Source organism: Malus domestica, chromosome 05 (genome assembly GCF_042453785.1).
Source record: "Malus domestica chromosome 05, GDT2T_hap1".
Taxonomy (NCBI): domain Eukaryota; kingdom Viridiplantae; phylum Streptophyta; class Magnoliopsida; order Rosales; family Rosaceae; genus Malus; species Malus domestica.
In genome coordinates, this window is record NC_091665.1 from 19,223,614 (window position 1) to 19,251,593 (window position 27,980).

General features: G+C 40.0%; 3 protein-coding genes across 6 annotated transcripts; 2 read left to right on the top strand and 1 right to left on the bottom strand.

Annotated features, from left to right (window-relative positions):
- Window positions 1-487: 487 nt before the first annotated feature.
- LOC114823000 (LYR motif-containing protein At3g19508-like) lies at window positions 488-1,175 on the bottom strand. The gene is made up of 2 exons (XM_029098259.2): window positions 864-1,175; window positions 488-754 (listed from the first exon to the last, which is right to left on the bottom strand). Exons 1-2 carry the CDS (start codon window positions 1,056-1,058, stop codon window positions 701-703), a joined length of 249 nt encoding a protein of 82 aa, XP_028954092.1. The 5' UTR covers window positions 1,059-1,175; the 3' UTR covers window positions 488-700.
- A 3,095-nt stretch (window positions 1,176-4,270) lies between these two features.
- Window positions 4,271-6,368, top strand: LOC114822999 (uncharacterized). The gene has a single exon (XM_029098258.2). It carries the CDS (start codon window positions 4,368-4,370, stop codon window positions 6,084-6,086), a length of 1,719 nt encoding a protein of 572 aa, XP_028954091.2. The 5' UTR covers window positions 4,271-4,367; the 3' UTR covers window positions 6,087-6,368.
- A 17,864-nt stretch (window positions 6,369-24,232) lies between these two features.
- On the top strand, window positions 24,233-26,887 carry LOC103444201 (protein NONRESPONDING TO OXYLIPINS 2, mitochondrial). Of its 4 annotated transcripts, none has more exons than XR_001790776.3 (4): window positions 24,310-24,624; window positions 25,190-25,350; window positions 25,589-25,659; window positions 26,562-26,887. XR_001790776.3 is itself a non-coding variant. In XM_070822329.1 (4 exons), the coding sequence occupies exons 1-3, from the start codon at window positions 24,485-24,487 to the stop codon at window positions 25,609-25,611; spliced, it is 282 nt and encodes a 93-aa protein (XP_070678430.1). In that variant the 5' UTR covers window positions 24,310-24,484; the 3' UTR covers window positions 25,612-25,659; window positions 26,562-26,887. The 4 variants fall into 4 exon arrangements, 3 of the variants coding, with proteins under 3 accessions (XP_070678431.1, XP_070678430.1, XP_070678429.1); XM_070822329.1 differs by having other exon boundaries at window positions 25,190-25,308; XM_070822330.1 differs by lacking the exon at window positions 25,589-25,659 and having other exon boundaries at window positions 24,233-24,624; window positions 25,190-25,308.
- Window positions 26,888-27,980: the final 1,093 nt, after the last annotated feature.

Here is a 27,980-nt window from a genome sequence, read left to right on the forward strand (position 1 = left end):
ATAGAAATCCATGAAAGCAATCCATATAATACATAGAAATCTATGATAGAAATCCATATAAATCCGCCAAAATCCATATAGGATTATAGAGTCTATTAAAATAGATTTACTTAAATCTAAATCCGGCTAGTCTGCCTAGGGCCTAGGCGTTGGGCCCAAGCCCGCCACCCGACCAACGCCTAACGTCTTTTAGAACCTTGAATAAAGGTGAAGGAGGAATAGGAAATAACTAGGACATTGTAATATGACATTCTCTAATCGTGCAGACAAATGAGACCCTATTGTTTTTTTTTTTTTTTGCAACTCCATGGAAGTAACAGCATAAAGCTTGAGGCAGCTCATTTCATATGGTACCAGAATCGAGCCAGGATCCGACGACTCGACCCGAAAATGTAGTATTCAGAGCTTGCTTGCCGAAAAAGCTAAGCATGAACAAGGGCCAGCCATCTAAAAGAAAGTAATAGAAAGTGTGCATTGCAACATTAAATTGTCAAAGACCCAATTTTGTAATTATAATTATTATCCTTTTGGTACAAGACTCAATTCCAGCAGCTTACAATCTCTTTCCCAAAAAATAAAAACATAATTCAGTGCAAAAACTTGGCCCTGTCAAACAATCAGCAAAAGAAACTCAAACTTCAAAAACAAGTAAGTGGTTAAGAACCCATTGGGGCATTACATCGAACACCTGGCGGGCACCCTAATCGGAGCAGATTTTCTTCAACTTATCAGCCGCAGATTCGTCCACAGAGTACTGCAATCGCAGGAAATCCCAATTGGGTTCACAGAAACACACACAAAAATGTCCAAAACCAATAAATATTCCAAATTTGTTTTTAGCGAAAGAAATTACGACGTTGTACCTTATTGAGGACCCAGAGGGAATGATTGTAGGCCCTGAGGAAGAGATCGTGGAGGGCTTGGTCGTCGTTGGCCTCGACCTCTCTGTAATTGACGAAGTTCTCGCGGGCGTACTTGGCGTAGTAAGGTTGAGAGTCCTTTGGCAACCTCCTCACCAATCTCAGAACCTCCCCGTAGATTTTCAATGCTTTCTCCATATCTTGACTCCCACCACCGTCGATCAGCGATCACAGAATCAGAATCTCCACGAACGGAAAGGGCTTTTACTTGTCTTGACAAACGGGCCTCTGTTTATTGCGCAACAGATATATTGGAGTTGGTATGGGCCGTACCATGCAGTTATTTCTAATGGGGCACTATATGCACCCAACCCAATGACCACGCACCAGAGACGGAGGAAGTACAACTTACATGACCACGCACCATGCGGTTATTTCTACAGACAATTTTATCTATTTCTTCTATTCTTCTCAGTCCAGGTCAATTATAGGTGGGCACTTGGAACCAAAAATCGAAATCAAAACACGAACCAAATCGAACCGCATCGAACGGTTTCGGTTTGAAAAGATGTCAATTTAGTATGTGACACTTTCTTCAGTTTAACCAGGTCCATAGCAAATCTGCAATCCAATGTTCATGAAGTTATTCTTTCATTTTGTTTGCAAATGGTTTGAAACTGAACAAAAACGGTTTGAAACCAAACCGAACCAAACCAAATGATTTCATTTCATTTCGGTTTTAGCTTCAAAACCGCACCGAACCAAACCGCAAAAACTTTCAGTTTCACTCAAAGTAGCACCGACTTAGACCACGCCCACCTCTAAGATCAATCACTAAAGGAATCCTTGTGTTGAGCTAGGGTCAAACAAAATAATCTCCTTTTCCTGTCCTGGAAGTTAATCTTCATCTGCCAAGGGAGCTTTAATGAAAAGGGTTTAGGCCAACAAATATTTAACCAAAAACCATCCCAAAATGTTATTTAACCAAAATGGCTCAAAATTTAATAAAAAACCATCCAAAACTATTGTCCGCGGGTCAAACTTACAAGCCCAACCCGCTACAAATCTACACTTCCGTAAATACTCCTAAATGATTTGATATTGTCCGGACTCTTCACCAACCTCAACCCAATACGAAACCGCCATAATAACTCCTTGTCTTCCTATCAAATCGAATTCCCCCATTTCAAAAACAACCAATTCAAAGTTCAAATCAAAGTTGAAAAAGGAAGCATTCATAAGAACAAAGCAGCCGAAACAAGTTCAAAGAAGTTTAATGGCAGAAACCGGTGAAAAAGTATTTGGAAAAAAAAGAGAACCAAAACATAAAACTATTTCTGGATAACCCGAAACATAACACTATTTTTGGAAAAAAAAATCAGATACAATGCTTGTTTTGTCTGTGCACAAACAAACACTGTATCTAAAAAGAAAAGAACCAAAATCCAGAAATAGTGACTTAAATTTCAGAAATAGTGACTTAGATTCCAAAAATAGTCTATGTTTTAACCTTCGACTGTTTCTTTTCTTTCATGCATCAATTGATTATATTTAAGAAACAGGGTGCTTATTTTGCTTTGAATCCAAATACAGTGAATTTCACTATTTCTTTTCTAGCTTACATTTAAGAAACAGTATGTTTATTTCATTTGGATCCAGAAACAGTGACTTAAATTCTAGAAACAGTAACTTAGATTTCAGAAACAGTGACTTAGATTCCAGAAACAGTGTTACTTTAAAATCTAGAAACATTTTATTTTTACAATCCAAAAACAGTGACCCTTCATTATTATTGAATAGCATGCAAATCTCAAATTTATTTTCTGGAGAAACAAACGATGAACTCCACTGACGAAGAAAAATTGAAAAACAGTACCTCGAATACACTATGAATAATAGCGACGATCACATTTCAACAAAATAATACAAAATATAAATTAAATAGCATGAGGATCTATATTTTTGTTTCAAATAAAGAAGAAGGTTTGCAAAACAACGATGAACTCCATTAACGACGAAAATCTGGAACTCAACCTAAAAAAATTAAGGGTAAAATCGACAAATCATAATTTATTATAATTGAGTCATTTTTAGTTGGACTACTTTAATATGGGTTTTGTACTAATCATTAAACAAAACTTATAACATGTTTTTTTTTATTAAAACTAAAACTTTTCAATCCCTTTTCATTTTTTTTTTCATACAAAGACTGGAAGAAGGATATTTGAACATAGAACATTGAATTCAGAAATGCAACGCTACTTGAACAATAAGTCCCTTCTTCTATATATGTTAGACTATAGATTGTTCTATAATCTCTCTTCATCTATGAGTTGGTATCATTCTAGTAAATACAATAGAAATACAATGCTTTGGTATATATTGTTAAAGGTCGCGTCTATGTGAAATTTTGGCTTTGCAACTGTCGAACACTCTGCTACCAAATGTGTAGGGACCTTGCATGGGCTTATAAGAGATTGGGTTATTCCTCATATTGCCAATTGGTTTTATGGTGGAACCTTAACTCTCGTCACGGTATCGGAGCCAGTTTGTCTCACGTGTGAAGCCAAACGACTACAAGCGCTCCATATCACCCCGTTGTATTGTCCAAGTGTTAGGCTTGAAAATTAGCCAAATGTGAGGGGGCTTTGTTGAGAATGACTCTCACATTGATGAGATGAGGGACCTTGCATGAGTTTATATGAAGGTTGAGCTACTTCCCATATTTTCATTTGGTTTTATAGTGAAACCTCAACTTTCTTTATGGTAGCAGGTTGTTCCACATGTGAAGCCAAACGCTCACATATGCTCCACATCACCCCATTGTATTATGTACGTGTTAGGCTTGAAAATTCGCCACAAGCGAGGGGGGTTGTTGAGAATGAATCTCACACTAATAAGAGGAAAGACATTATATGAACTTATAAGAAGTTGAACTCCATATGATGGAACCTCAACTTTCTTTTAGGAAGAATCAATTTCGGTAAACCATCAACCACGACGATGAAAGTGATTGCAGCCGTGAAGCAAAAGAGGCCAAATGATTGTACACATCTTAATTTGAAGAGAGGAAACAAAACAGATTCCACAAGAAGGCCTCCATCCCACAACTCGTAAGGTACATAATTTTTTTCTAGAAATTTTTCGATAGATATATAATAACTGGTTCAGATGGACCCAAATAGACACCAATCTTTTTCACAATTTAACCTATGTTTTAGCTTGTCTTTAGTGATTCACAACGAGACATCAAATTTGTCCTTCCCACTGACCACGTGTAAGCCGCGACACCCCAAAAACTACACTAAGATTCCACGTCCCCACATCCTCAGTTGTTTGTGTAGCATCCAAACAATTCAAAACAAAGAACAATAGCAGCAAGGAAAACGAAGTTGATCCGAAACATTTAATGCATCCAATCCAAAAAACCCTTCAAACGCAAATAACCACTCGATCTAACGTGAAGTCCAGAGGCCTCCTCCTCACACTTGGTTCCTGTTTGCTTCCATGGTGGCAACTCCACCATCACTCGTTCCCTCTTTAAAACCAAACCCACCACCGCATCGACCTCTCCACACTCTCTCCTTCCCCCAAAACCCTAAAACCCTAACCATAAACAACAACAACATGCTTGACATATGGTCATGGATATGCGACCTTCCCAACTCATTCGAGTGGGCCGAGTCTGACTCGTCCCACATTCTCGAGCTCGCTAGCTCCGGACCCAGTCACGACAACAACCCAACTCGTGCGATTCAACTCCGGGCCGAGCGGACCGCCGGCTCCAACATCGACACTTTAGTGACCTTCTCCGTGTGCTTGCATGGCTTCAACCAATATCCCAAAAAGACTATCTGGGTTTCTGACATGTGTTCACTCTCCTCGGACAAACCCTACCTCGCTCTCTTACTCCAACTTCTCCAAGAAATTATAGCCCGTTCGCCCACCGCGCACGGTAGCGGCACCTGCCCGCGCTCCCAGCTTCAGGCCCTCAAACCCGACCCATTTTCTTGGATCATGGACTCCCACTCCCCCGAGTCCTTCTCCACGTTCTTCGACCTGGTTTTCATCACGCGCCTCTTCTGGCTCTGCGCGTGCGACTCTCCATCCGAAGTCGGCTCTCTGTACTTCAAGTCGCTGCTGGCTCCTAACCTCGAGGCGTTGTTGTGCAAGCACGCGCCGGCCCTGCGGACGTTTCTGATCACCGCGGGTGTGGATGCGGAGCTGTGCTTCATGCGCACCCTCGGGTACATGTTAGCCAAATGGTGCATTTTGAAAGATGTGGGCGTAGGTCTACAGACGCTGACGTCATCTCCCTCTCAGAACTTGGGTTTCTCTTACGCGACGGAGGCCTGCGGGCTTTGGGTGCTAAAGGGTTACGCGCCAGTAATGGGGATGAAAACCACGCGCTCAGCCGCCAGCGCGAATCGGAAAAATCAGTTTCCGGCGTTGGTAACCAGAGACTCGGTGCTAAAGTACACCCTGGCGCACCAGCAGCTGGAGGCGGTCGTTCAGGTAGAATATTCTGTTGGATTTTACGATGGGTTTATTCAGGTGACGGCACGTGTCGACAATCTCCGCTTTCACGTGGTGAATCTCGGATTTAACAAAGACGACGACGTGGACTACGCGGAGGAGAAGTATTTCCCATCGAGGATTCGGGTCTGGGTCGGGCCGGAAGTCGGGGCGAACTACGTGAACGGGTTGAGCCTGGGCCGGTCCACGGACAACGTGGAGAAGGAAGTGAAAACGCAGAGAGTGATGAAGGGCGGTTTCGAAAAATCAAAGGTTCCAAATATGAAGGCCACGGCGAGGATGTCGACGAGGATGAGGAAGAGGAACTGGAGGTGGGACCAGGACGCGGAGGGAAACGCGGCGGTTTTCGACGCCGTGCTGTGTGACAACACGACGGGGCATGAAGTGGCCACGTGGAAGCCGGATACTGATGGCGGGAACGGCGAGGGTTTGAGAAGGCGATACGAGGGGGCGAACAGGCCATTTACCAAAACGGGGAGTTTGGTGCTGAGCGGGGACGAGTACGGCGACGGAGTTGGGTGGAGGTTGAACAGGGAGATGGAAGGGAGTGTGTTGAAGTGGAGAATTGGCGGGAAAGTGTGGTTGAGTTACTTGGCGAACGAGGTGAAGGGTTCGTATTTTGAGACGAGGTGTGTGGAGTGGTGTGATGAGGTTGATTTGCCTTTGATTCTTGGTAAATTAAGTGTGTAATTAATTATGATAGAGTATACAAAAATGTTATTCCTACTATCTAATTGTACCATCATTTGTATCACATCTCTAATAGTGATGGGATCCACATGCGTTGGCGGACCATATCTTTATTAAAGAGATAGTACAAATAATGATACAATTAGGTGTTAAGTGTAGCATTACTCTAAAGATTATAGTTTTTTATTTTTCGCAACATTTATAGTAGTTACACAAGTTAATGTGTTGTAAATACGAATAAATTAGTTCTATAAAGAAACTAAGGTAGTCCTTTTATTGCTCTGGATTAGTCCTTTTATTGCTTTGGAAATGGGATTGTTATGGACAAATTGCAGTAATAACAAGCACATATATACATAACCAGAATTGTTGGGATTCCTAAACACATGAGAAAAATGTTAACAAATTCCAATAAAAGTTGAAAATTTACACAATCAGCCTTTTATATCCCACCAACCACACTTTTACCTTTTCCTACACACATACTAAACGCGCAAAGAGTTGGGTCACAAACTTAACATTTTCTGTTGTACCAAAGTCATCACTGATTTTGTTCATCAACATTTGGCGTCGTCTGTGGGAATGACACTTATTCCCACTCTCTTCTACTTTGTTAAGCTGGTTTCCACCATTCGTACACTATCTTTTGACCAGGTATCCCTTTCCAACATGGGGAGCGAAGGAAGCCACAGCACACAAAATGACACCCCTCTTGCACCTGGTGCGAAGCAACAAAAGAAAGAACAAAAGAAGTTTGCTCTTCAGGCTAAAGTCGATGAGCTGGAGGCATAGAACAACAAGATAGTGACGAAGAATGAGATCCTCCAAGAGCAGTATGAGAAGGTCTTCGAGATGCGCCACGAGGCTAGATATACTAAAACACACGAGCTCATCACCCCTGTGGAAGTCAACCATCAACTGGGTGCCCCCCAACACGGATGGTCATTTGCCTTTGACATGGGTATTCCCGTTGAGGAGCGAGTTACTCATCGAAATGGCGACCAACATGAGACTTCTCTCAACCCAGCTGCTTCAACCAGAAGCAGGAGGAGTGGAGGAAGGCACCTCTTTACAGAAGGAGTGGAAAGATCGAAAGCCTTCTTTCGCGACTGTCGAGTCTTCCTAAAGTAACATCGAGACAATCCCATCCATGTAAGCTCGAAGATCAATGACCCAAGGGTTTCTGAAAGACTCGGTCCCCTCCCATGTCTTAGGCCGGCTACCAATTTGGGGAAGGGGCAACAAGTCTCAGAGAAACACGAAGGTATAGGGGGACTCAGAGATGTTCCAACAGACATACCTTGGAAGTCAGTACGACGAGTCCAGGGAAAAATCACATGCTCTTGATCCAACCTTTCTACTTCCAAGAGGAGATGGAGATTTATGAAAGAAAGCTCAAGTGGTACATGACTCCACTCCTATAACTTCTTAAGGAAGTAAACAAGTTGAAGGCCGAACGACAAGCTGAGATACCTGATTGGAACCAACCTAGGCCTGGCCTTCTTACAAGGAGGATCCTCGACTCCCCCTCCAAGCAAAGATAAAGCAGAAGCTTGGCTTGCAACTCTATACTGGAAATGAGGACCTGATTGAACACTTTAACCTCTTTAAGTCCACCATGGCATACCGGATGCACACCGACGAAGAACGATGTCTTCTCTTCCCCTCCACCCTCTCTAGCGGGGCTCTAATCTAGTATTGTCGTCTTCCACCTGAGACAGTAGACTCATTTGAAGAATTGGGGAAACTGTTTATTTCTCAACATATTTTTCAGACCAATCGCTTGCACTCTGCGGATGACTTGTACACTATTCGCCAGAAGCCAGATGAGTCATTCCGTATGTATGTTGGCCGTTTCAACCATGAGTATTCCCGTTGTGCCTAGGCAGACAACAAAACTGCCCTCAAAGCCTTCACGGCAGGTCTACGTGATTGTTTCTTCAAGTACATAATCAATGTCAACACTTGGAAGACTTACTCTGAGGTGATGGCACATGCTTACAACCATGCCTCCGCTGAGGCAAGGACATATCAAGGGAAACCCCCCACAACCACCCCTTATCAGCAAATAGGGAGTGGAAGCCAGATCCAACCAAATGAGAAGACCTCGACCTTCCAAATGGCAGCGGTGCCTCCTCCTGCCTTACTTAATACTTCGCCAAGTCAACAGATATATCAATCTCAGGGTAAAAGGAAAGATTTCCATCCTCAACAGTCCCATTTTAGTAAAAGGAGTAAGGACACTATCGCGATAACCAAGGGTATCGCCACGATAATGCACGCCCCCAGGCAGTCAACACAGTAGGCCAAACACGTGTCAGGACAAGCCCTACCCCGAGGTATGAGACATACACGCCTTTAGACGCCACATGCGTGGCCATTTACCCCAGCATAGCACATCTGATACCGAAGCCAATGCCAAGGCAGTTGGGTTACAAGCCCACGAAGAACATAGACATGTTTTGCTGTTACCACGAACATAATGACCATGACGGTGAGAAGTGTATCACCCTTTGTGATCATATTGAAGCTTTGGCGCATAAAGGAAAAATTGATCGATTTCTCATTCACCCTTCAAGGGATAACCGTAACCAACACGAAGTGAATGTGATATATTCCATAAGCGGCGGCACACCCATATCTAAATCTTTCCAATAAGGACATGAAAAATAGCGAACGAGTTTTAAGGCTTGGGCACCAAGTGTTTCATGTGGAAGACATCACGGGAGGCAAGTATTAAAAGCCTAACTGGGATCCAATATGTTTCTACCTTGAGGAAGAAAAATGTATCATCTACCCTCACAACAACCCACTGATCGTGGAAGCTCACATAGCCAACTTTGAAGTAAGATGAATACTGGTAGACACGGGGGTTTCGGTCAATATCATGTTTGCTGAAGCTTCCAAGGCACTTAATGTAGCTGAACATTTGCTCGATCGCTCGATTTCTCCTCTAATAAGCTTCTCCAGTGATATCGTGCAACCTATAGGGAGCATACACTTACCTTTCACCATTGGTACAGGCCCTTACACAGCTACCATTACCACTAACTTCCTGGTAGTTGATTGCCCAACGGCATACAATGTCATCTTTGGACGCACATGCATCAATGATCTCAAGGCCATGGTATCTACACATATGTTGTTGATGAAATTTCCAACCCCCTATGGCAATGGTTACATTAGAGGAGATCAACTTAGTGCACGGTCATGTTACAACACTTCGGTCAAGCAACAACACCTGTCTGTGCCCAAGGAAACCTTTTCTATACATGACCAAGTCATAAAGATCAGCCCGGACGAAGCCAACTTGGATCTTCACAGTGGCAATAGTCAACTCGACGATCCTCGAGCTAACTTTTTCACTCAGCAAGGACAACCCGCTGAAGAGCTGGAGAAGGTTTCTATATCAAAAGATTATCCAGATCGTGTGGTGAAGATTGGCACCACCTTGTCACCACCCATTCGGTTAGCATTGATCTCTTTTTAGCAAGAGAACACTAAGGTCTTCACCTGGTCATACGAGGACAAGCCAGACATCTCTCCCGATATCATATGTCATCGCTTGAGTATTAACCTTAAGACCAAGCCGATAAGACAGAAGCGAAGATCTTATGACGCTGAACGGTACGAAGCAATGAAGGCAGAAGTTGAAAAACTCAAAGGCATAGGCTTCGTCTGCGAAGTCAATTACCCAACATGGGTAGAAAATATGGTCCTTGTTAAGAAAAATTCGACCAAAGAAAGTCTCTTGCTTCAAAATGTCTTATGGAGAATGTGTGTCGACTACACCGACCTAAACAAAGAATGCCCGAATGATAGCTTTCCTCTTCCTCTCATTGACAGACTTATAGACTCTACGGCAGGGTGTGAACTCCTGAGCTTCATGGATGCTTACTCAGGATACAAACAAATCCTCATGAACCCTCTGACCAAGAACACACATCCTTTACTACTAACAGGGGACTATATTGCTATAAAGTCATGCCTTTCGGCCCAAAGAATGCAAGAGCAACTTATCAAAGACTAGTCAATTCAATGTTCGCCGAACAGATTGGGAAGAGCATGGAAGTTTACGTTGATGATGTGCTAGTCAAGAGCAAACATGCTGACCAACACATTGCGAACCTATCTGAAACTTTCACCATTTTGAAGAGGTATCGATTGAAGTTGAACCCCAACAAATGTGCCTTCGGCGTAGGCTCTGGCAAATTCTTAGGCTTCATGATAAGCCAACGAGGCATTAAGGCTAATACCGAGAAGATCAAAGTAATCCTCGACATGAAGGAACCGGTAACTTCAAAATACATCCAAAGCCTTACTGGCAAGATGGCGGCCTTAACTAGGTTCATCTCTAAAGCCATAGAGAGATGTGCTCATTTCTTCAAAGCACTTAAGGGAAGTAAGAAGTACATTACATGGACTGATGAATGTGCCAAGGCATTCAAGAACCTCAAATACTACATGAGTAAAGCCCATCTGCTCTTCAAACCTGAGGTTGGTGACACTCTCATTATCTATCTATCTGTATCGACTTCATCAGTAAGTTCTGTTCTTATTCGAAATGATGGTAATGTTTAACAACCTGTCTCCTATGCTAGCAATGCCTTACAAGATGCAGAGACACGATATTTCAACATTGAGAAATTGGCTCTAGCATTGGTCATGTCTTCTCGAAAACTTCGCCCTTACTTCCAAGCACATTCCATCATCGTGCTTACCAATCATCATCTTCGACAGATACTCCAAAGTCCTGACACTTCGGGGTGAATGATAAAATGGGCGATAGCATTGGGTGAGTTTGACATCTCTTACCAACCAAAGCCAGCTGAGAAGGGCCAAGCAGTGGCAGACTTCATCGCCGACTTCACATATCCTGTTGACATTGTTTCTACACCTAAAGAAGTGGTTTCATTACCCTCGGAAGCTCAGAAAATAGAACCAACAGCCCCATCATGGAGTCTATATGTTGATGGCTCGTCCAACCAATAGGGTTGTGGAGCAAGACTAATCCTTGCGACCCCTGACAAAGTGGCGATGGAGTATGCTCTTCGTTTCAAATTCAAGGTGTCGAACAATGAGGTCGAATATGAAGCCCTCCTAACAGGCTTACGTTTGGCCAAACACCTTGGGGTTAAACGAATTGATATCTTCAGTGACTCCCAATTGGTGGTTAACCAGGTCACCAACAACTTTGACGCTATGGATAGCTTCATGGCAGCATATCTGGCACAAACATAATTGTTGCTCAAGCACTTCCACTACCAGATCACCCAAATTCCTCGAGCAGGAAACAGTAATGCAGATGCTTTGGCTTGCTTCACCTTAACGGTGGAAGACAAGATTGGGAGAAAAATTTAGGTCGAATTGTTGGCAACACCAAGCACCATGGTTGTGGAAGTGTGCAACTTACAACAGAGGGATAGTTGGATTACCCCGATTTATAGATTCCTTGCTCATGGCATCCTTCCAAATGACAAAGTCCAAGCTAAGCAGATTCGATATAAGGTTACCCGTTACTTAATCATTAATGACTAACTCTACAAGTGGGGTTTTAACTTACCATACCTAAGATGCCTTACGCCCGTAGAGGTGGAAATTGTCCTTCGGGAAATACATGAAGGAGTCTGCGGAGATCATGCTGGATCTCGATCCCTAGCACACAAGGCCTTTCGCCAAGGATATTACTGCCCAACATCCTACCAAGATGCCATCAGAATATCTCGCTCATATGATAAGTGTCAACGCTATGCAACTATTCCTTACTCCTCTCTCGAGTCCCTCACTATGCAACTAGCCCTTCGCCCAATGAAGACTTGATTTGATTGGCCCAATGCCTACAGGGAAGGGTAAGATTCGCTATGCAATCGTTGCAGTTGACTACTTCACAAAGTGGGCTAAAGTAGAACCTTTGACAACCATTACTGAGGCAAAAATAGAAGACTTCGTATGGAAGAACGTCCTTTGTAGATTCGGCATTCCCAATGCGATAGTCACTAACAACGGGCGACAGTTCGACAACAATAAGTTCAGGATGTTCTGCTATAAGTTCAACATCAACTTATGTTTTGCCTCCCTAGCTCATCCCCAATCTAATGGACAAGTTGAAGCCATCAACAAAATAATCAAGTGAACTTTGAAAACCAGCTTGGACAAGGCTAAAGGTTGTTGGCCATAATTTGTACCCCAAGTTCTTTGGTCATACCGCACTTCGTATTGGACATCAACAGGAGAAACCTCATTCTCATTTGCCTTTGGTATAGAGGCAGTTATCCCAATTGAGTTTGAGCAAGCAACGTTCTGAGTCTAGAACTATGTGCAAAGCGAAAATGACAAACAACTTACCCTTAACTTAGATCTAGTTGAGGAACACAGAAACCAGGCTCACTTAAGGAATGTCGCCTACAAGCAGTGCATCTCCAACTACTATGACTCAAGGGTCAAACCTCATTCTTTCAAAGTGAGGGATTAGGTATTGAAGAAAAGATTACTCTGCGACAAAGTCCCGAGTGAAGGAACACTTAGTCCAAACTGGGATGGACCATTTGAAGTTGTTGGCATCAGTCGCCCTGGCTCCTACAAGCTTAGAAGTTACGATGGCAAAACCCTTGGCCATCCATGGAACGCTGATCACTTGAAGTACTATTACAAGTAAACTCACATTGTACAAGTGTTAAGCTTCAGCCGTTCGGCATCCTATGTAACGAAAACTATTTGGCATGAATTCAATAAAGAGGTGATTTAGACAACTCGGTCCTAATCCTCTTACATTCCTAGCAATGAAACACTCGGGGTCAAAGCTTCAACATGAATGCTTCCAACATGAAACAAAGTCTATGTCAACAAGACTATACAAATAAACGAACAGCTTCACAGTATATTCATTCAATCATACATTCCAACACATTCATACATAAGCCAACTGTGCTTCGAAAGGGTTCAACATACTTTGTGTCATTCGACACTTGCTACAATGTGCCTCGACACATTGCCTTTATTCTCACCAACCAGGTGATGAAATGTGAAGAAGAAACTCATCTTCATGCCACTAACCAGGTGATGAAATTTACAAGCTGTACTCTCCTTCATGCCACAAACTAGGTGATGAAATGTACAACCCGTACCCTCATTCATGCCACCAACCAGGTGAAGAAGGAACTTATCTTCATGCCACCAACCAGGTGATGAAATGTACAACCCGTACTTTAATATCATTTGGCAACTTGCCATTCATGCCACCAACCAGGTGAAGAAGGAACTCGTCTTCATGCCACCAACCAGGTGATGAAATGTACAACCCGTACTCTAATATCATTTGGCAACTTGCCATTCATACCGCCAACCAGGTGATGAAATGTGATGAAAGGTGATGAAGGAACTCACCTTCGTACCACCAACCAAGTGATGAAAGCAACTCACCATTCATTCCACCTACCAGAAGACGAGTGGTATGATGCGAAATATATAAGCACACAAATTAAACCCTATTTGTGACAATTGTAGTAATGATGTAAGTAGGGATCGTTCTAACCGGGGATTAACTAGGGGTGCTAAACACTTGACTCAAATAAATAAAACTAACTTTTAAAACACTAAGACAAACCAAAAGACTCAAAACAAGTTCAAAAAACTCCAAATACTTAAAAGCATAAAATAAGATAGATTTGAACGACTAAGACTTTAACAAAATATGGGGGGGGGGAAATTAAGTTGTTTTTGATGAGATTAAATTAAATGGACAGATTATAATTAAGGGCAAAATGTAAATATGAATGCAATGAAAAATATGGATGATGGAATAGCTTAAGGGGTTCTTCTCCACACATGTCACACTTGCAATACAAGATCGATTCTCAGTTGGTCTTTCGATAAATTATGAAACTCAACACCCTAGGTTAATTAGGTCCGCTTAAATTAACCGTCAAGTTCTCCTTAAGTTAATGAATTGGATGGGTTTGCGCAACGCAATTCACAACATTCTCCAAAAGTCCTTTACGTGAAAAGCACAATAAAGATACAATCAAAGATCATTAAGCATCATGAAAACTATAAGTGTTGACGAGGCATTCGTTACTATGAAAAGCATGAAACTAGTGCCAAGAATTCATTTAACGCGATTGTTTATAAGCAACCTCCACTACTTGTGAATATAAGTTCATAACGATTAGGTGAAACTCACTTATATTCTAGCGTCATATTTATGCATGAAAATTAAGCGTGCACTCTCAATAAACATACATAAATAAGTTATCAATCAAACGGTTAAACAAATTGAATCCACAACTTATGAAATTCCAACCAAAGATAATCAATTCATATTGCAAGCATAAACATAGTTTCGAATCACCCCCTAGCTAAAGGGGGGTTTAGTTCCTCATACTTGCAAAACAAAGATACATAAAATTAGACATTGAAATCAAAGATAGAAAACACCTAGAAACGCTCCAACACTCCCAAGGCTTGGGCTTAGGCACGGCACAAGATGTTCCTTCTCCTTCCTTACTTGCAAGCTGCGGTACTAGAGGTTTTGGACGGTTTTGGGTGGTTTTTATGGTGTAGAATGGATGGGGAATGGTATGGAAAGGTTTAGGATTGATGGGTGGTGTGGCTAGGGGTGGTTTTTGGCTAAATTTGGAGAGAAAATCTGTTATATCTTTGATGAATATGGAAGGTGGTATTTATAGGCTTGAGATAGGACCACTCCATTTCCTTTGCATGTGAGCTTGTGTGGGTGTGTGTTGGCATGTTTCCCCTTTACATTTACACACACATGCTTCATCATTTCAACCACAAAACACACACATTTTCTGCCATGTTTTTCCCTTTACATTTACACACACATGCTTCATCATTTCAACCACAAAACACACACAATTCCTTCACCTTTGCCATGAGTTTTGTATGTGTATGCTTCAATGTTCTTCTCTTTGCCATGTGTTTGCTTTCTTTGCCATGTGTTTGCTGCCATGTTTTCCCCTTTACATTTACACACACATGCTTCATCATTTCAATCACAAAACACACACAATTCCTTCACCTTTGCCATGAGTTTTGTCTTCACTTTGCATGTGGGCTTCTTTGCATGTGTTTTCTCCCTCTCTTGCCTTGAGTTTGCATGTGGGCTTCTTTGCATGTGTTTATCCTTGCAATTACACACACACACTTGCACACACAAAAGCCCAAAACGTCCATCCTCATGTCTCCATGTTTGCACCATCCAATCTTAGCCCAAAAATGCTCCAAAATGCTCCAAAATGCATCTTCTTGCATCCTTGGCCCATAGAACCTACAAACACACAAAAATGGCTTAAACTACTAACATAACTAAGAACTAAGAACATAAATGCACGAAAACAAACATACTAAGTCGCACAAATATGCTCCTATCATGGTACAACTTGTACATGTGAACTCCTAGCATTCACAAATAATCAAAAACCCTCAAGCTTAACAACTCTGTTGGAGATATGCCCTGAAAGTCAATCTTTGGAAGAAACCTTTCAGGACAATGAATGAGTGTATAGATGACTCTTATACATTAAAAGGCAAAGATACTAATTAGAATTGTCTCAATAAACGATATATGTCCTAAATAGTGAATCCATGGACAATGGATCGATGGAAGAAGTAATCAAATGATGTTAGACTACAGAGACCTTCTTCACATAACCATCATGTTCAAAAAGGTTCCTGGTCATAGGATTGTCAGAGGGATACTGACAATGCATAGACCAGTACATACTATGTCCCTTTCAATTGGAAGGATGGAAAGTCTCATCCCATTCGTGTAGTGACACTAAGACCGATATCTAGGTGCTCATTATGGGAATGAGTTCACTTAACACAATCGAACGAGAGTACTTGCATAGAGGTCTACTCACATGTATAGCAAGTAACTCTAATGGTTGGAATAATGTAAGTAATCCTTTGACCTGAGACATCATAGTTGTCTTAGGGATACGTTGCTGATCATTTTGATAATAAGACATGACCACACCTCATCTTGGGTGTGTTCTATGCATTGTTGGGGTCAATGATTTATTCTCAAAGGCATGTGAATGATCAACAAGGGATCTCTAATCCTCGTTATGAGAGGATGAATACTCTAAGATATGATTGGGAATCTTCGGCCGAAGTATCAAGCATAATAAAGGAAAGTGTTCCTATACGACTCAATTGAATCATATAACATGAAATAATCACATTAGGGGTTTGACATAATATATCCATACCCTAATAATGTGATTGAGAGTATTGTTTTAGAGAATGATCGAATTACATTGTAATTCCAACTGAATAGGTTCTCCGAACAAATTCTACATTAGCTTGGGTAGCCATGATATATGGTTAGATGTCACTCATGGCTTGTGAGTTCTTCTAGATGATTAAATAAGTAGTCGTCAAAGAAGAAGGAGAATTAAAAGTAAGTTTTAATTCACTAAGTGATTGGATTAAATATAATCAATTGGATTGGTGCCAATCACCTCACTACCTTGCTAATTAGAACCTAAAATGATTGTACACCGACACACTCTTGTAATGAGACAACTAATGGATGATGGAATAAATTAATTGGATTAATTAAGTGTTATGATTGGTTAGAAAGTCTAAAGAAATCATAGAAGCGATGAAAGATCGTTTTTTGAACTTAAAGAAAAGTTTGGGTTAATATGGGCCCATTAAGCCCAAACCCATTGGGCTTTTATTTAAGCATAGGATGACTTGAAATAATAAAAGCCCAAAGCCCAAACAACACTAAAGGGGCCGGCCAAATAAAGGGAAAGGGAGAGAGAGGGAGTCAAGTTGTTGGCTAACTATCTTTGAGATATAAAAGGAACTTTTAGTGAAAAGTTTCATAAGGGTTTTGTGTGTTAATTTTTCAAAAAGAAGAAAACATCTCTCTCTCCAAAAAAAAAACACACACACAAGGCCAGCCACCATAAGGGAGAAGTAGCTAATCATCTTCTCTCCCTTTTGGTTATTCCTCCATCCATCTCACTACACTAGTGGGTGTGGATCTTTAGAGGTCTTCAACCTTGGAGACTAAAGGAGAACCAAGGAGCACTCATTCTAGCAAGGTGGAGGAAGCAAGGAGGGATGCTAGGCTCAAGGAGTTCCAAGAACAAAAAGCTTGGAGGTGGTCAGTCCTTGGTCTCAAATCTAGATCAAGAGGTATAAAATTATACCTTCACTTTGTTCTTCAATAATTTCTTAGATGCATCATATATGAACCTATGCTTCTTGAAGGGGATTTGCATGACTATAGCTTTGATATTATGTGATAACATGCTTCCGTTGCTAATGTATATAAATTTTGAATTGTATATGCATGCTAGTCACTAGAAATCCCACATAAATCTCATTATATCCCTTCAAACTCAACTAGGGGAGCACTTATGCCCAACAAGAGTTATAGTCACCAACAAAGTCTTATTGCAAACCAACAACAACTTCAATGCATGGCATACTAAGATCAAGCTATTCAGCCCTCTTGCATCTGATTCAGACATTTCTCCTCTGTAACAATGCAAACTCTACAACTCATAAAAAACTTCACACATTCTTGATCAAGACAGTGTGAAGCAAAACCAATTTATGGTGCCAACAAGAGCTTCATCAATGAAGGGCAACCACACTACTCAAAAGCTTCACACACTCTTGATCAAGACAGTGTGAAGCAAAACCAATTTATGGTGTGAAGCAAAACCAATTTATGGTGCCAACAAGAGCTTCATCAATGGAGGGCAACCACAATTCTCAAAAGCTTCACACACTCTTGATCAAGACAGTGTGAAGTAAAACCAATTTATGGTGCCAACAAAAGCTTCATCAAAGGAGTTCAACCACAATTCTCAAAAGCTTCACACACTCTTGATCAAGACAGTGTGAAGTAAAACCAATTTATGGTGCCAACAAAAGCTTCATAAAAGGAGTTCAACAACAATTCTCAAAAGCTTCACACTGTTTTGATCAAGACAGTGTGAAGCAAAACCAATTTATGGTGTCAACAAAAGCTTCATCAAAGGAGTTCAACCACAATTCTCAAAAGCTTTACACACTCTTGATCAAGACAGTGTGAAGTAAAACCAATTTATGGTGCCAACAAAAGCTTCATCAATGAAAGGCAACTATAACTTGTAGAAAGCTTCACATACTCTTGATCAAGACTGTTTGAAACAAATTCAATTTATATGGTTCATCCAAACCTTCGACTACTACAAAGTGTGGCTTGCATCACAATCTCTTGCTCAACAATGTGGAAGCAAAATTTGTATATGTTGTCTCTCCCACATTTTCAAATTTCTAGTTTCCCAAAAAAAAGAAGAAGGAAATTAGGAAATTCAACAAATTTCTAGTTTTCCAAAAAAAAAAAAATTGGGAAATTCAACAAAGCTTCATCAATGGAGGACAACTACAAATTCTCAAAAGCTTCACATTATCTTGATCAAGATAGTGTGAAGCAAAATCAATTCATGATACCTAACAAAAACTTCAACTCCAAAGCTTCACCTACAAAGCTTCAACTCCAAAGCTTCACCTACAAAAGCTTCACCTACAAAGCTTCAACTCCAAAGCTTCAACACAAAAGCTTCACCCACAAAAGCTTTACCCACAAAAGCTTCACCTACAAAAGCTTCACCAACAAAAGCTTCACCCACAAAAGCTTCACCGACCACAAAAACTTCACTCACAAAAGCTTCATCCACAAAAGCTTCACCCACCACAAAAGCTTCACCTATAAAAGCTTCACCCATAAAAGCTTCACCTACAAAGCTTCAACACAAAAGCTTCACACTATCTTGATCAAGATAGTGTGAAGCAAAATCAATTCATGGTACCCAACAAAGCTTCAACCTCAAAGCTTCATCTACAAAGCTTCAACACTAAAGCTTCACCTACAAAGCTTAAAATATATATATTTTTGGAAATTCAAAAATTCGAAAATTTGAAAATTTGAAAATTCGAAAATTCGAAAATTCGAAAATTTGAAAAAAAAAATTCAAAAAAAAAAAATTGCCTAGGCCTCATCTTCTTGGGGCCTAACAACTTTCATAACAAATATATATGAAGGAGGAGTTTTGGGCTACCACTTAGAAAGGAAATGTCTCATTCGTCAACTCCCTCAACCGGAGACTTGGGGGACTCTTACCATATGCTACTGCACCTTGATACTTGGAAGTCTAACGACCATTCAGTGACTTAGATTTTTCAAGTCTCCAACCGAGAAGTTTTCCTCACTCGAGAAATTAAGGGAGCACTACCTTAACATACATACTTCACTCACAAAGCTTCAACATACAAGCTTCAACAACAGAAAAAACTCAAAGAGCTTAGTGAAGAAAGCCTTGGTGTATTTAACACAATACGTTGAAATGAAGCAAAGCTTGTTTATTGATATCTCCGCTAAGTTACAAATATGTACATATACATGAATCAAAATAAACAAACAAGAGAGAGCTTTCACAAAGGTTGCTCAGAAGAAGTCTCAGCAGTCTGCAGAGCCCTAGAAAGAGAAGGCACCAGAGGGTGATTAGTCGAAGCCTCAGTACTAGGCAGAACCCCAGAAGGAGGAGGCACCGAAGGTTGATCATTTGGAGCTTCATTACGTGGTATAGCCCCAGAAGATGAAGGTAATAAATGCCTTTGGAACAAACCCACAAACCTCTGATGATCAAGTAAAATTTGACCATCAGATTCCTGCAGCTGGTCGAGCTTCCTCTTCATGTTTGTAGCATAGTCATGTGCGAGCCTGTGCAACTGTTTATTCTCATGCTTGAGCCCTCTGATCTCCTATTTAAGACTTATCACTTCAGTCGCCAATGATTCAACTTGGCGGGTTCGAGCAAATAGGCGTTGGGCCATATTAGACACAGAACCTACACACTGAACACTGAGAGCCAGAGAATCCTTAATAGCCAACTCATCAGACTGTTTGGAAAGTAGTCTGTTATCTTTGGGAATGATGTGAAAATTACGTAACACATAAATTAAACCCTCTTGTATCAATTGTAGTAAAGAATGTAAGTAGGGATCGTTCTGGACCGGGGATTAGGAGGGCTTGCTAATAACCTCTAAACTGACTTAAAAACATAAAATTAAGTTTAAAACACCAAACAAGACTCAAAAGATGCAATACAAACTAAAAAGACTCAAAACTAGTTTAAAGGACTCAAAACAGCTTAAAACGATGAATTAGACTCTAAACTGACTCTAGGGATGGTTTTGGACAAAATTAGGTTCTAACTTGACTCAAGACACTTAAAAACACAAATCAAAACAGATTTTGACTAATAAAACACTTTAAAGTAAAGGGGGATTTGATTTTGACGAATTTGAAAACAAAACAAACAGATTGTAAACTAAAACAGATTTTGGACAAATTTAGGTAAACTATGGATGATGGGCTAGTTAGAGGGTTCTTCTCCACACATACCTAGTACATTCGTCTATGAAAAAGACATAGTATCTATACCCCTCAATTGACATACAAGGTGTTGGCCCCCATACATTTGTATGTATTATTTCGAATGGAATTACAAATTTTGAAGCATGTAAAGGGAATGGAAGTTTGGTGAATTTGCCTTCCAAACAAGGAATACAAGACTGAGGTTGTGAGTTACAATATTGATGACTTACTAAGTGCTGTCTTAACTATGTGATTAGTAGGGTGACCCATTCGACAATGCCATAATGTAGAAGACACCTTTTGACCAAGAAATGCTGCTGGTAAGGCCTTTTTTGGTTTGAGCACAGGTAGGGGATAAACTACATGATTACTTAGTCCTGTGAACAATATTCTCTCGGTGACCTTGTCTTGTATACAGAGAGAGAACTCATCAATGATGCATCTACAATTATTGTCTTTACATAATTGATGCATAGACAACAAGTGTTGTGACAATCGAGGTACATGCAGTACAGATTAAGTTTAAAATCGTGAGACTTTGTAAGAAGGTTAGATTTGTCAATATGAGCAATGATCAAACCTTCACCACTAGCACCAGTGACAGTATCTATATTAGGATAAAGAGATGCCATCTGAAGATTAGAAATATCCGAAGTCATGTGATGAGTAACTTCTGAGTCAGGAAGCCAATACTCTTACTGAGGTGCATATGGACTTGTATTAGCTCGAGCAGTCATAACAACAGAGGAATTAAATGGAGGAAGCACACTACTTGAATTCTGATAAGACATGCCAGATGGTTGACCATTTGAGTGGATAGACTGTTGTGAAACCTGACACTATTAAGGATATGACTGTGCGAATTGCTATTGATAAGATTGTGGTGGCTGATAACTCTGATAAGACTGTGGTGGCTGAGAACCCTGAGATGAAGAATTATTTATGTCAAAACAATTAGCTGCTGTATGTCCTACTCTATAACATATTTGATAGCCATGTTGAAAGCAATTGATAGCAGAATGTCCCTTTTTGTCGCATATTTGACATTTATGCAGTGGTTTATAACTCTGTGGAGACATCATTTGTTGTTGTCCTGATGCTAAATAAGGTTGTGACTGTGGTGAAAACTGATTTCCACCATATGATAACTGTTGTGGAGACTGTCCTTGATTACCAGAAAAGAATTTCTTGCCTTTATCCTTTTGTTTGAAATTATTTCCTCTAAAATTATTTTATGTACCGGAACCACTTTGAGAAACAAAAGCCAATGGTCTAAGTAAATGAAGTTGTTGAAACTAAGGAAAGGGTAGTTGTTGAGGAAAAAATTGTTGCTGTGGAAAAGGTTGTGGAAATTGCATAGGTGAGAACGGAGGAACTTGCCGAAATTGCATAGTGGAATAGGATAACGGAGGACCAAAAGTGTGTCCAAAATAACCACTTAAGTCATTTCCAAAACAATCGGCCTTTGTACCAGATGTACCACTAGTGTCATATGTAGAAGTAGAACTATGAGCCATCATAGCAGACATAAGAGGAACTTGTTTAGTGACTTCATTCAATGTGTCTTCTTCAGCTTTTAATTGAGATCTTAGTTCCTTTAAAGACACCAAAGTTTCTCGTCCACGAATGACAGACTTGATAGTGTTATATTCAGAAGGTAAGCCCTACAATGTAACAATAGTAATGTCTTCATCAGAAATGACAACCCCAACAACAGCTAAATGATCCCTAGCATCTTTAATCCTCTGAAGATATGCATAAATTGATTCAGGCCTTTTTTTTAATATTCTAAAGATCAATCTTCAACTGAACAATACTAGTCCTTGTCATATTTGCAAACCTTTCCCGAAGACTAGTCCACATTTCTTTAGAACTTTTGCAACCAATAACGCAAGACAACGCAGCGGTTGACAAGGTAGTAGTAATGAGTGTCATTAATGCCTTATCATGTATCTTCCAAACAATATAGGCATCAAAATCCAACTCAGACTTATCAGGACATGGAATGGAACCATCAAGAAACCCAAAAATGCCATTTCCATCAAGTAGTAACTCCATTTGGAAATTCCAAGTCACATAGTTAGAGTCATCAAGTTTGACAGTAACAGTATTACCCACAGTAGGAATTAGAGATGAAATTGGCGATTGAGTGAGTGCCAATTGAGTAGAGGTAACCATTTTCAACAAGAAAATCACAATCCGTGCAACACAAATACAAAGAATTCACAAACGGAATCAATCCACATACTACAGTAGAGTAGAACAATCCACACCAAAAATTATGCTACAATCTTTCAATTAACAACGATTGTCAAGAGAATAAATTCCCAAACATTAGGGTTTCAGACAAGATTTTATCAAGAAATCAAGATCACAACAACAATCTGTGAGATATGAGGAAGAACAATATCACATTCTTGAAGCACAAAGATGAAAGAGCACAGTCGAAAACCAACTATGAAACGAAGAATCCCAAAAATTAGGGTTCGCGATGATCACTGACGAACGACAACATTGACAAACTTCAACCACTGACAACGATGATGAGCTCCAACACCAACACCGACAAATACAATCAATACAGAAAGATGCGGAAGCAGAGGATCGTCAACCAATGGTGTTACCCGTGATTGGCGATGATACCATGTCAACACTAGCTATGGAAGATGAAAGCTTAGAAATCTAGAGAGAGAGAGAGAGAGAGAGAGAGAGCTCGAAGAGAGAGAAAGAAAATCTGCAACAAAACTTTTCTTATTAGTATGAATGAATTACTACAAGAGTTTTTGTCCCTATAAATACATGTCAGCATAACTAACTCAACTTATACAATCCATTGACACCTGTCACAATCCTGACCACTTATATATTCTAACTAATATATGCTAACAATATCATCGTCAAGATTTAAGGTTAAATTCATCGTATTGATTTTTTTCCAATAAACATATCATTTATGACATTGAGTAATGATCATGTGACTGATCTACAGCCTACATAAAGAAAAGAAAAACACCAAACCCTGCAGTTGTAGCAAACTTTTTCTACTTTTTCCAGTAAGACATTCAATAGCCGGTATTGGCTGGAAAACTAGCCAGACCGAACGGATACCAGTTGTAGGGTAGAACCTAACCATAGCTATGGGAAATGGCTTATCAGAAATTGTATAATAAGGATAATAGCCTAAAGCAATCTCGATAGAACTAGGACTCTATTATCTGATATGTTTATTAGAGTTTTCACAATGATAAGATAGTTTGATAAGGATTAAATAATGGGAAGTGTCCTTACTGAACTCCATCGTTTATAGTATAAAGCTAGGGTCCCTACGCTCTCACAAAAACACAAGCTTTCAGATACTCAAGCCCCATTGATTGAGCCTTGTTTCGAGTAGTGTAGAGCTGCAGAAGAACCCTTTAACTCAAGCAATAATGTTTTCATCTAATGAATGGTTAAGTTGGTATCATGAATTAGTTTCTCATATGTTGTATACTTACAATCCCTTGGCCATGTATATATCAATAATATGTAAGAGTTCCTAAATAAACATTTATGTGAAAGTCATATATATTTGATTAATTGGTATCCCTAAATTTTCGATTTGGTTATGAACCCTCAATCTTTTTAAATGTGCAAATATGTCTTTGAACGTTAAACATATGTATCTATCAAATTAAGGTATTTCCGTTAATGCAAGTGCGCAAAACTGAAATAAAGCATTGATTAATTTGACAATTGGATCAAATTGACACATTATAAACGATTATGAGACCCGTAAGTCGTAACTAAATTGAAAGTTGAGGGTCAAATTAAGAACTTCGTAAATTGAAGGGCATTGCTAAATTTGCTCTTTAAAAATATCTAACAGTACCCGATGAATCGCTAAGAATCCAACGGTGAAAGACTGTCGTACAACTGCGCCACGCCATTCCTCACAAAGCAAAACCCTCACAAAGCCCTCTCTCGCCACTATCGGCAAACAGTAACTCGGAAAATGGCTTGGCGCTCAGCTGGTTCGCTGTCTCGGTCATTGGTGTCCAACGCAAGGGTTTCGTCGCTCCGCTCGGCGCCCCCTCTCCGTCGCCTCCGCCCACCGTCGCTCTCCACTCCTCGTCGCCTCTTCGCTTCTCCCAGGTTCCCCTTTCAATTTCTCCTCTTTATTTTTTCTAGTTTTCTCGTTCACCTTTTCGTTGATTTCTGATTGATTTCTGGAAATTGGAGAAAAGTGAATGCGAATCAATGAATTGTTATTTTCCTATGGTTTCTGTTGATTTATTGATTTGTAATTCACAAATTTAGTGACTTAATTGTACTGGATTTATTTATGTTGGTGATTTGGGGTTTTTAATCTACAGTATGGGAAAAACAAGCGCATTTTTGGCTCACAATTAGTAAAAGAAATGAAATTTAAATGCAAAATCTTGTCTTTCTTTTAATTTTCACTGTTTGGAGTTGATGGGAAGAGAAAATCTTATCTATCCGTTCTTCTTTTTTAGCAATCACCTGGATCATTATTTCTGTGGTTACATTTGCCTTCTCCGATCTCAAGAAGTGGGTTCTTAGGTTCCCAAAAAGAAAATAGCGGTTTCTTACATTTTTCCGGCGCAAAAATGTGTCTTAATTCCTTTCATACTTATTTGTGGTATAGGTATAACAGAAAAATCTTCTCATTTTACTGGCTTTCTTTTGTTTCTTTTAGGAACTTGGGTGAACTGGGATGCATACAATCGCTTTTGCCAATGCACCGCATGACGGCTACAACCTGCCTCACATCTCACCTGGCTGCCAACGTGCGGGGTTGTTGCGAGTTGTCACACGGTACCTTCTGCCGCACTTGTCAGGATCGCTAGTAGTCCCTTTGTGAGTCTTGCTGTTTCTAGGACACATGACAAAAATGAAAGAAATGTTGTTTTTTTACCATTTTGTTTTGAATCCTTCTGCCTATTCCCCAGGAGTGCCTTAGAGTAGAATAAATGTCTTTGCCTCATTTACCTCTAAACAGAGTGCCGTTGAATGATAGAATGATTCATAAACTAGGTAGGATTTGTAAGTATGTTAAGATTGATTAATAAGAACAAATTGGGGTTGGGATTGATAGGGAGGAATGGAAAAGATGGGTGACGCACAAGGACGTCCAATCATCCCATGGCAGAAGAATGATCAATTGGTGTAGGTCTTCTTTCAATCCCTTTTTTGGACATCATAGATATTGAACTTTTCAATTGTGAATTTGAGTAAAAAGAGGGCTGTTTGGTCAAAATAATGCGCTTCAGTAACAGGTTTTAATATTTCTTTTCCTTTTTCAGGCTATTCTAAATAAGCTTTGATCATTTTTTTCCATATTAAGTAGGAAACAGAGTTGTCAATTTAGCAAGCTTTCCTGTGCATAATTTGATTGCTAGTATGAAGAGAGGAGTGGGAATGACTCATTGATTGGACCTATGTATTTGTTTTTTCTTCTCTTGTTTATCAGTTGGAACACCAGCTTTTACTTATTTAATTTTGGTGCTTCATGTTTTATATTTCTGATGCATTCTTAGAGAAGACATATTTATTGTGACCGTTGGATTTTATAGTGACCATTGGATTTTATAGCTGGCACCTTGAACCTTGCTTGCTGGTTTTACTTGTTTATTTATTACCAAATATTTGATTATCGTTGGTGTATGATTTCTTCTGTTGCTCTCACAAATTCAATAATAGAGCAGGAATGTTTTTTGTTGAACTAAAGGAAATGGCAGTGTTTGATATAAGCTTATATGGTTTCATCTTCAATCTGTTAGATGCAACTTTTTAATCTGATACTTTATGTTAAACATAAATGCTTTGCTGCACTCAAGTTATGTTATGGTGCACAAATGATTTTGACATTTGTTATCTGTTTGATTGTTAAAACTTTTAATTTGGAAGAATATCATCCTCACATGGTGAACGTACAGTGGATGGATATAATTTTTTTTTAAGAATGTTATTCGTTTTTAAATTTTAGCATGAAGTTGGGGAATAACCAAGTATGTGTTTGCATATGTTGAATTCTTACACAGTTGTGCACCTCTGCTATTCCATTGCAGGGACTTGAAGGGACTTTTGGATCAGCATAGTTGAGTGCAACTCAACATTGTGGGTGATCGTAGAGTTTGGATGTATCCCGTAGGAACAAGTGCTTTTGGATTAGGAAAACTTAGTAGGAGCACGTCTTTTTGAAAATATCTTCGTAATAAGAAACATGGTAGTTCATCTGATTTGATGACGGTTCCTAGGTGTCCGGACTTCATTACTTGTACGTGGTAAATTTCTTTGTCTCGTAAGCTGTGATTAAATGTTTCAACGTTAATATGTTGATTATCAACCTATTTTAGTCTTTGCTCTTTTGAATAATAATGTCAGTTCTGATAAATTGCAGCATTTGTTATTACTTATTCGATGATAAATTTTTTGATGATACCTCACAGTAATTTTTTTGGTGCAATGGCAAGTGCCTTCGCCCATGAGCGGTAGGTCTCGGGTTCGAGACTTGGGAGCAGCCTCTCCATAAATGGGGGTAAGGCTAGCCGACATTCACCTCTCTCAGACCCTGCGTAAAGCGGGAGCTTTGTGCACTGGGTACGACCTCACAGTAAAGTTGTGCGTGAATATGTTTCAGAGTGGAACATTTTCTGACTATTGATTGCTCTTCCAATCTAAATTGTTTGTTAGATTGAAGAGTTTTATGTCATTTTAAAAGATCTTGCATAGCTCTTACGTATCTGTAACTCGTGATTCTGCTTGCATACTGAAATTATGTTGGGTGGTGAGTGTCATAGACTAGAAAGCACATGGGATCCATAAGTTGTGAGGGAAGAGCACAAGTGGTGCTGTTAGTTTGTGCAAGCATATGGCCCCATTGCATCGACCTGTTTGTGGGAGCTGTAGAAGCTCCAACCTGGAGAAGCAGATTCATGAAACATGTGCTGAAGTTGGTCTTATATTTGGTTTTAGTGGCCAATGTGTAGGCAGGCCTACTGCCAAATTTGGTTATCTTGTGTTGGGCACGACCCGAAACAGTCCATTTTTTCGCGCATTTAGAAGAACTTGGAAGCTTGCTTGAGCTGTAAATGGATGAAGTCAGTGCCCCCTACTCCCACCTGGTTTGGTCTAACTGCTTTACAGGTCAAGATGTTCAAAGCATTGATTAGTGTCTTAAGACCCATTTGAGAATGCTTCTGTAGCACTTCTGCTCTCGAGCGCTTTTGTTAGAATCTATTTGGGAATGCTTTTATAATCTAGAGGTGCTTTTACGATATTTGAAAGCAACTCTAAATGCGGTGTCAAACGAGTCCTTAACGCAACACTTAAAAAGTTTCACGTGTATTTACCAAAAGAAAATAGGTCTTACATACGAACTCTACCAGCTATAATTAAGGGTCAAGTTTTTCTTCTGCTTGTAGCTTTCCTGTCCTTATTTTGATTCAGAAGGGAGGGAGGGAGGGAGGGAGGAAGGCGAGAGTCGA

Bases quoted from the DNA above. Each gene is read 5' to 3' on its own strand.
- LOC114823000 (XM_029098259.2), bottom strand. From the start codon at position 1,058: ATGGAGAAAGCATTGAAAATCTACGGGGAGGTTCTGAGATTGGTGAGG. The intron at 755-863 runs GTACAACGTCGT...CTGCGATTGCAG, and splicing joins CCCTCTGGGTCCTCAATAAG to TACTCTGTGGACGAATCTGC.
- LOC114822999 (XM_029098258.2), top strand. From the start codon at position 4,368: ATGGTGGCAACTCCACCATCACTCGTTCCCTCTTTAAAACCAAACCCA.
- LOC103444201 (XM_070822328.1), top strand. From the start codon at position 24,485: ATGGCTTGGCGCTCAGCTGGTTCGCTGTCTCGGTCATTGGTGTCCAAC. The intron at 24,625-25,189 runs GTTCCCCTTTCA...TGTTTCTTTTAG, and splicing joins CGCCTCTTCGCTTCTCCCAG to GAACTTGGGTGAACTGGGAT.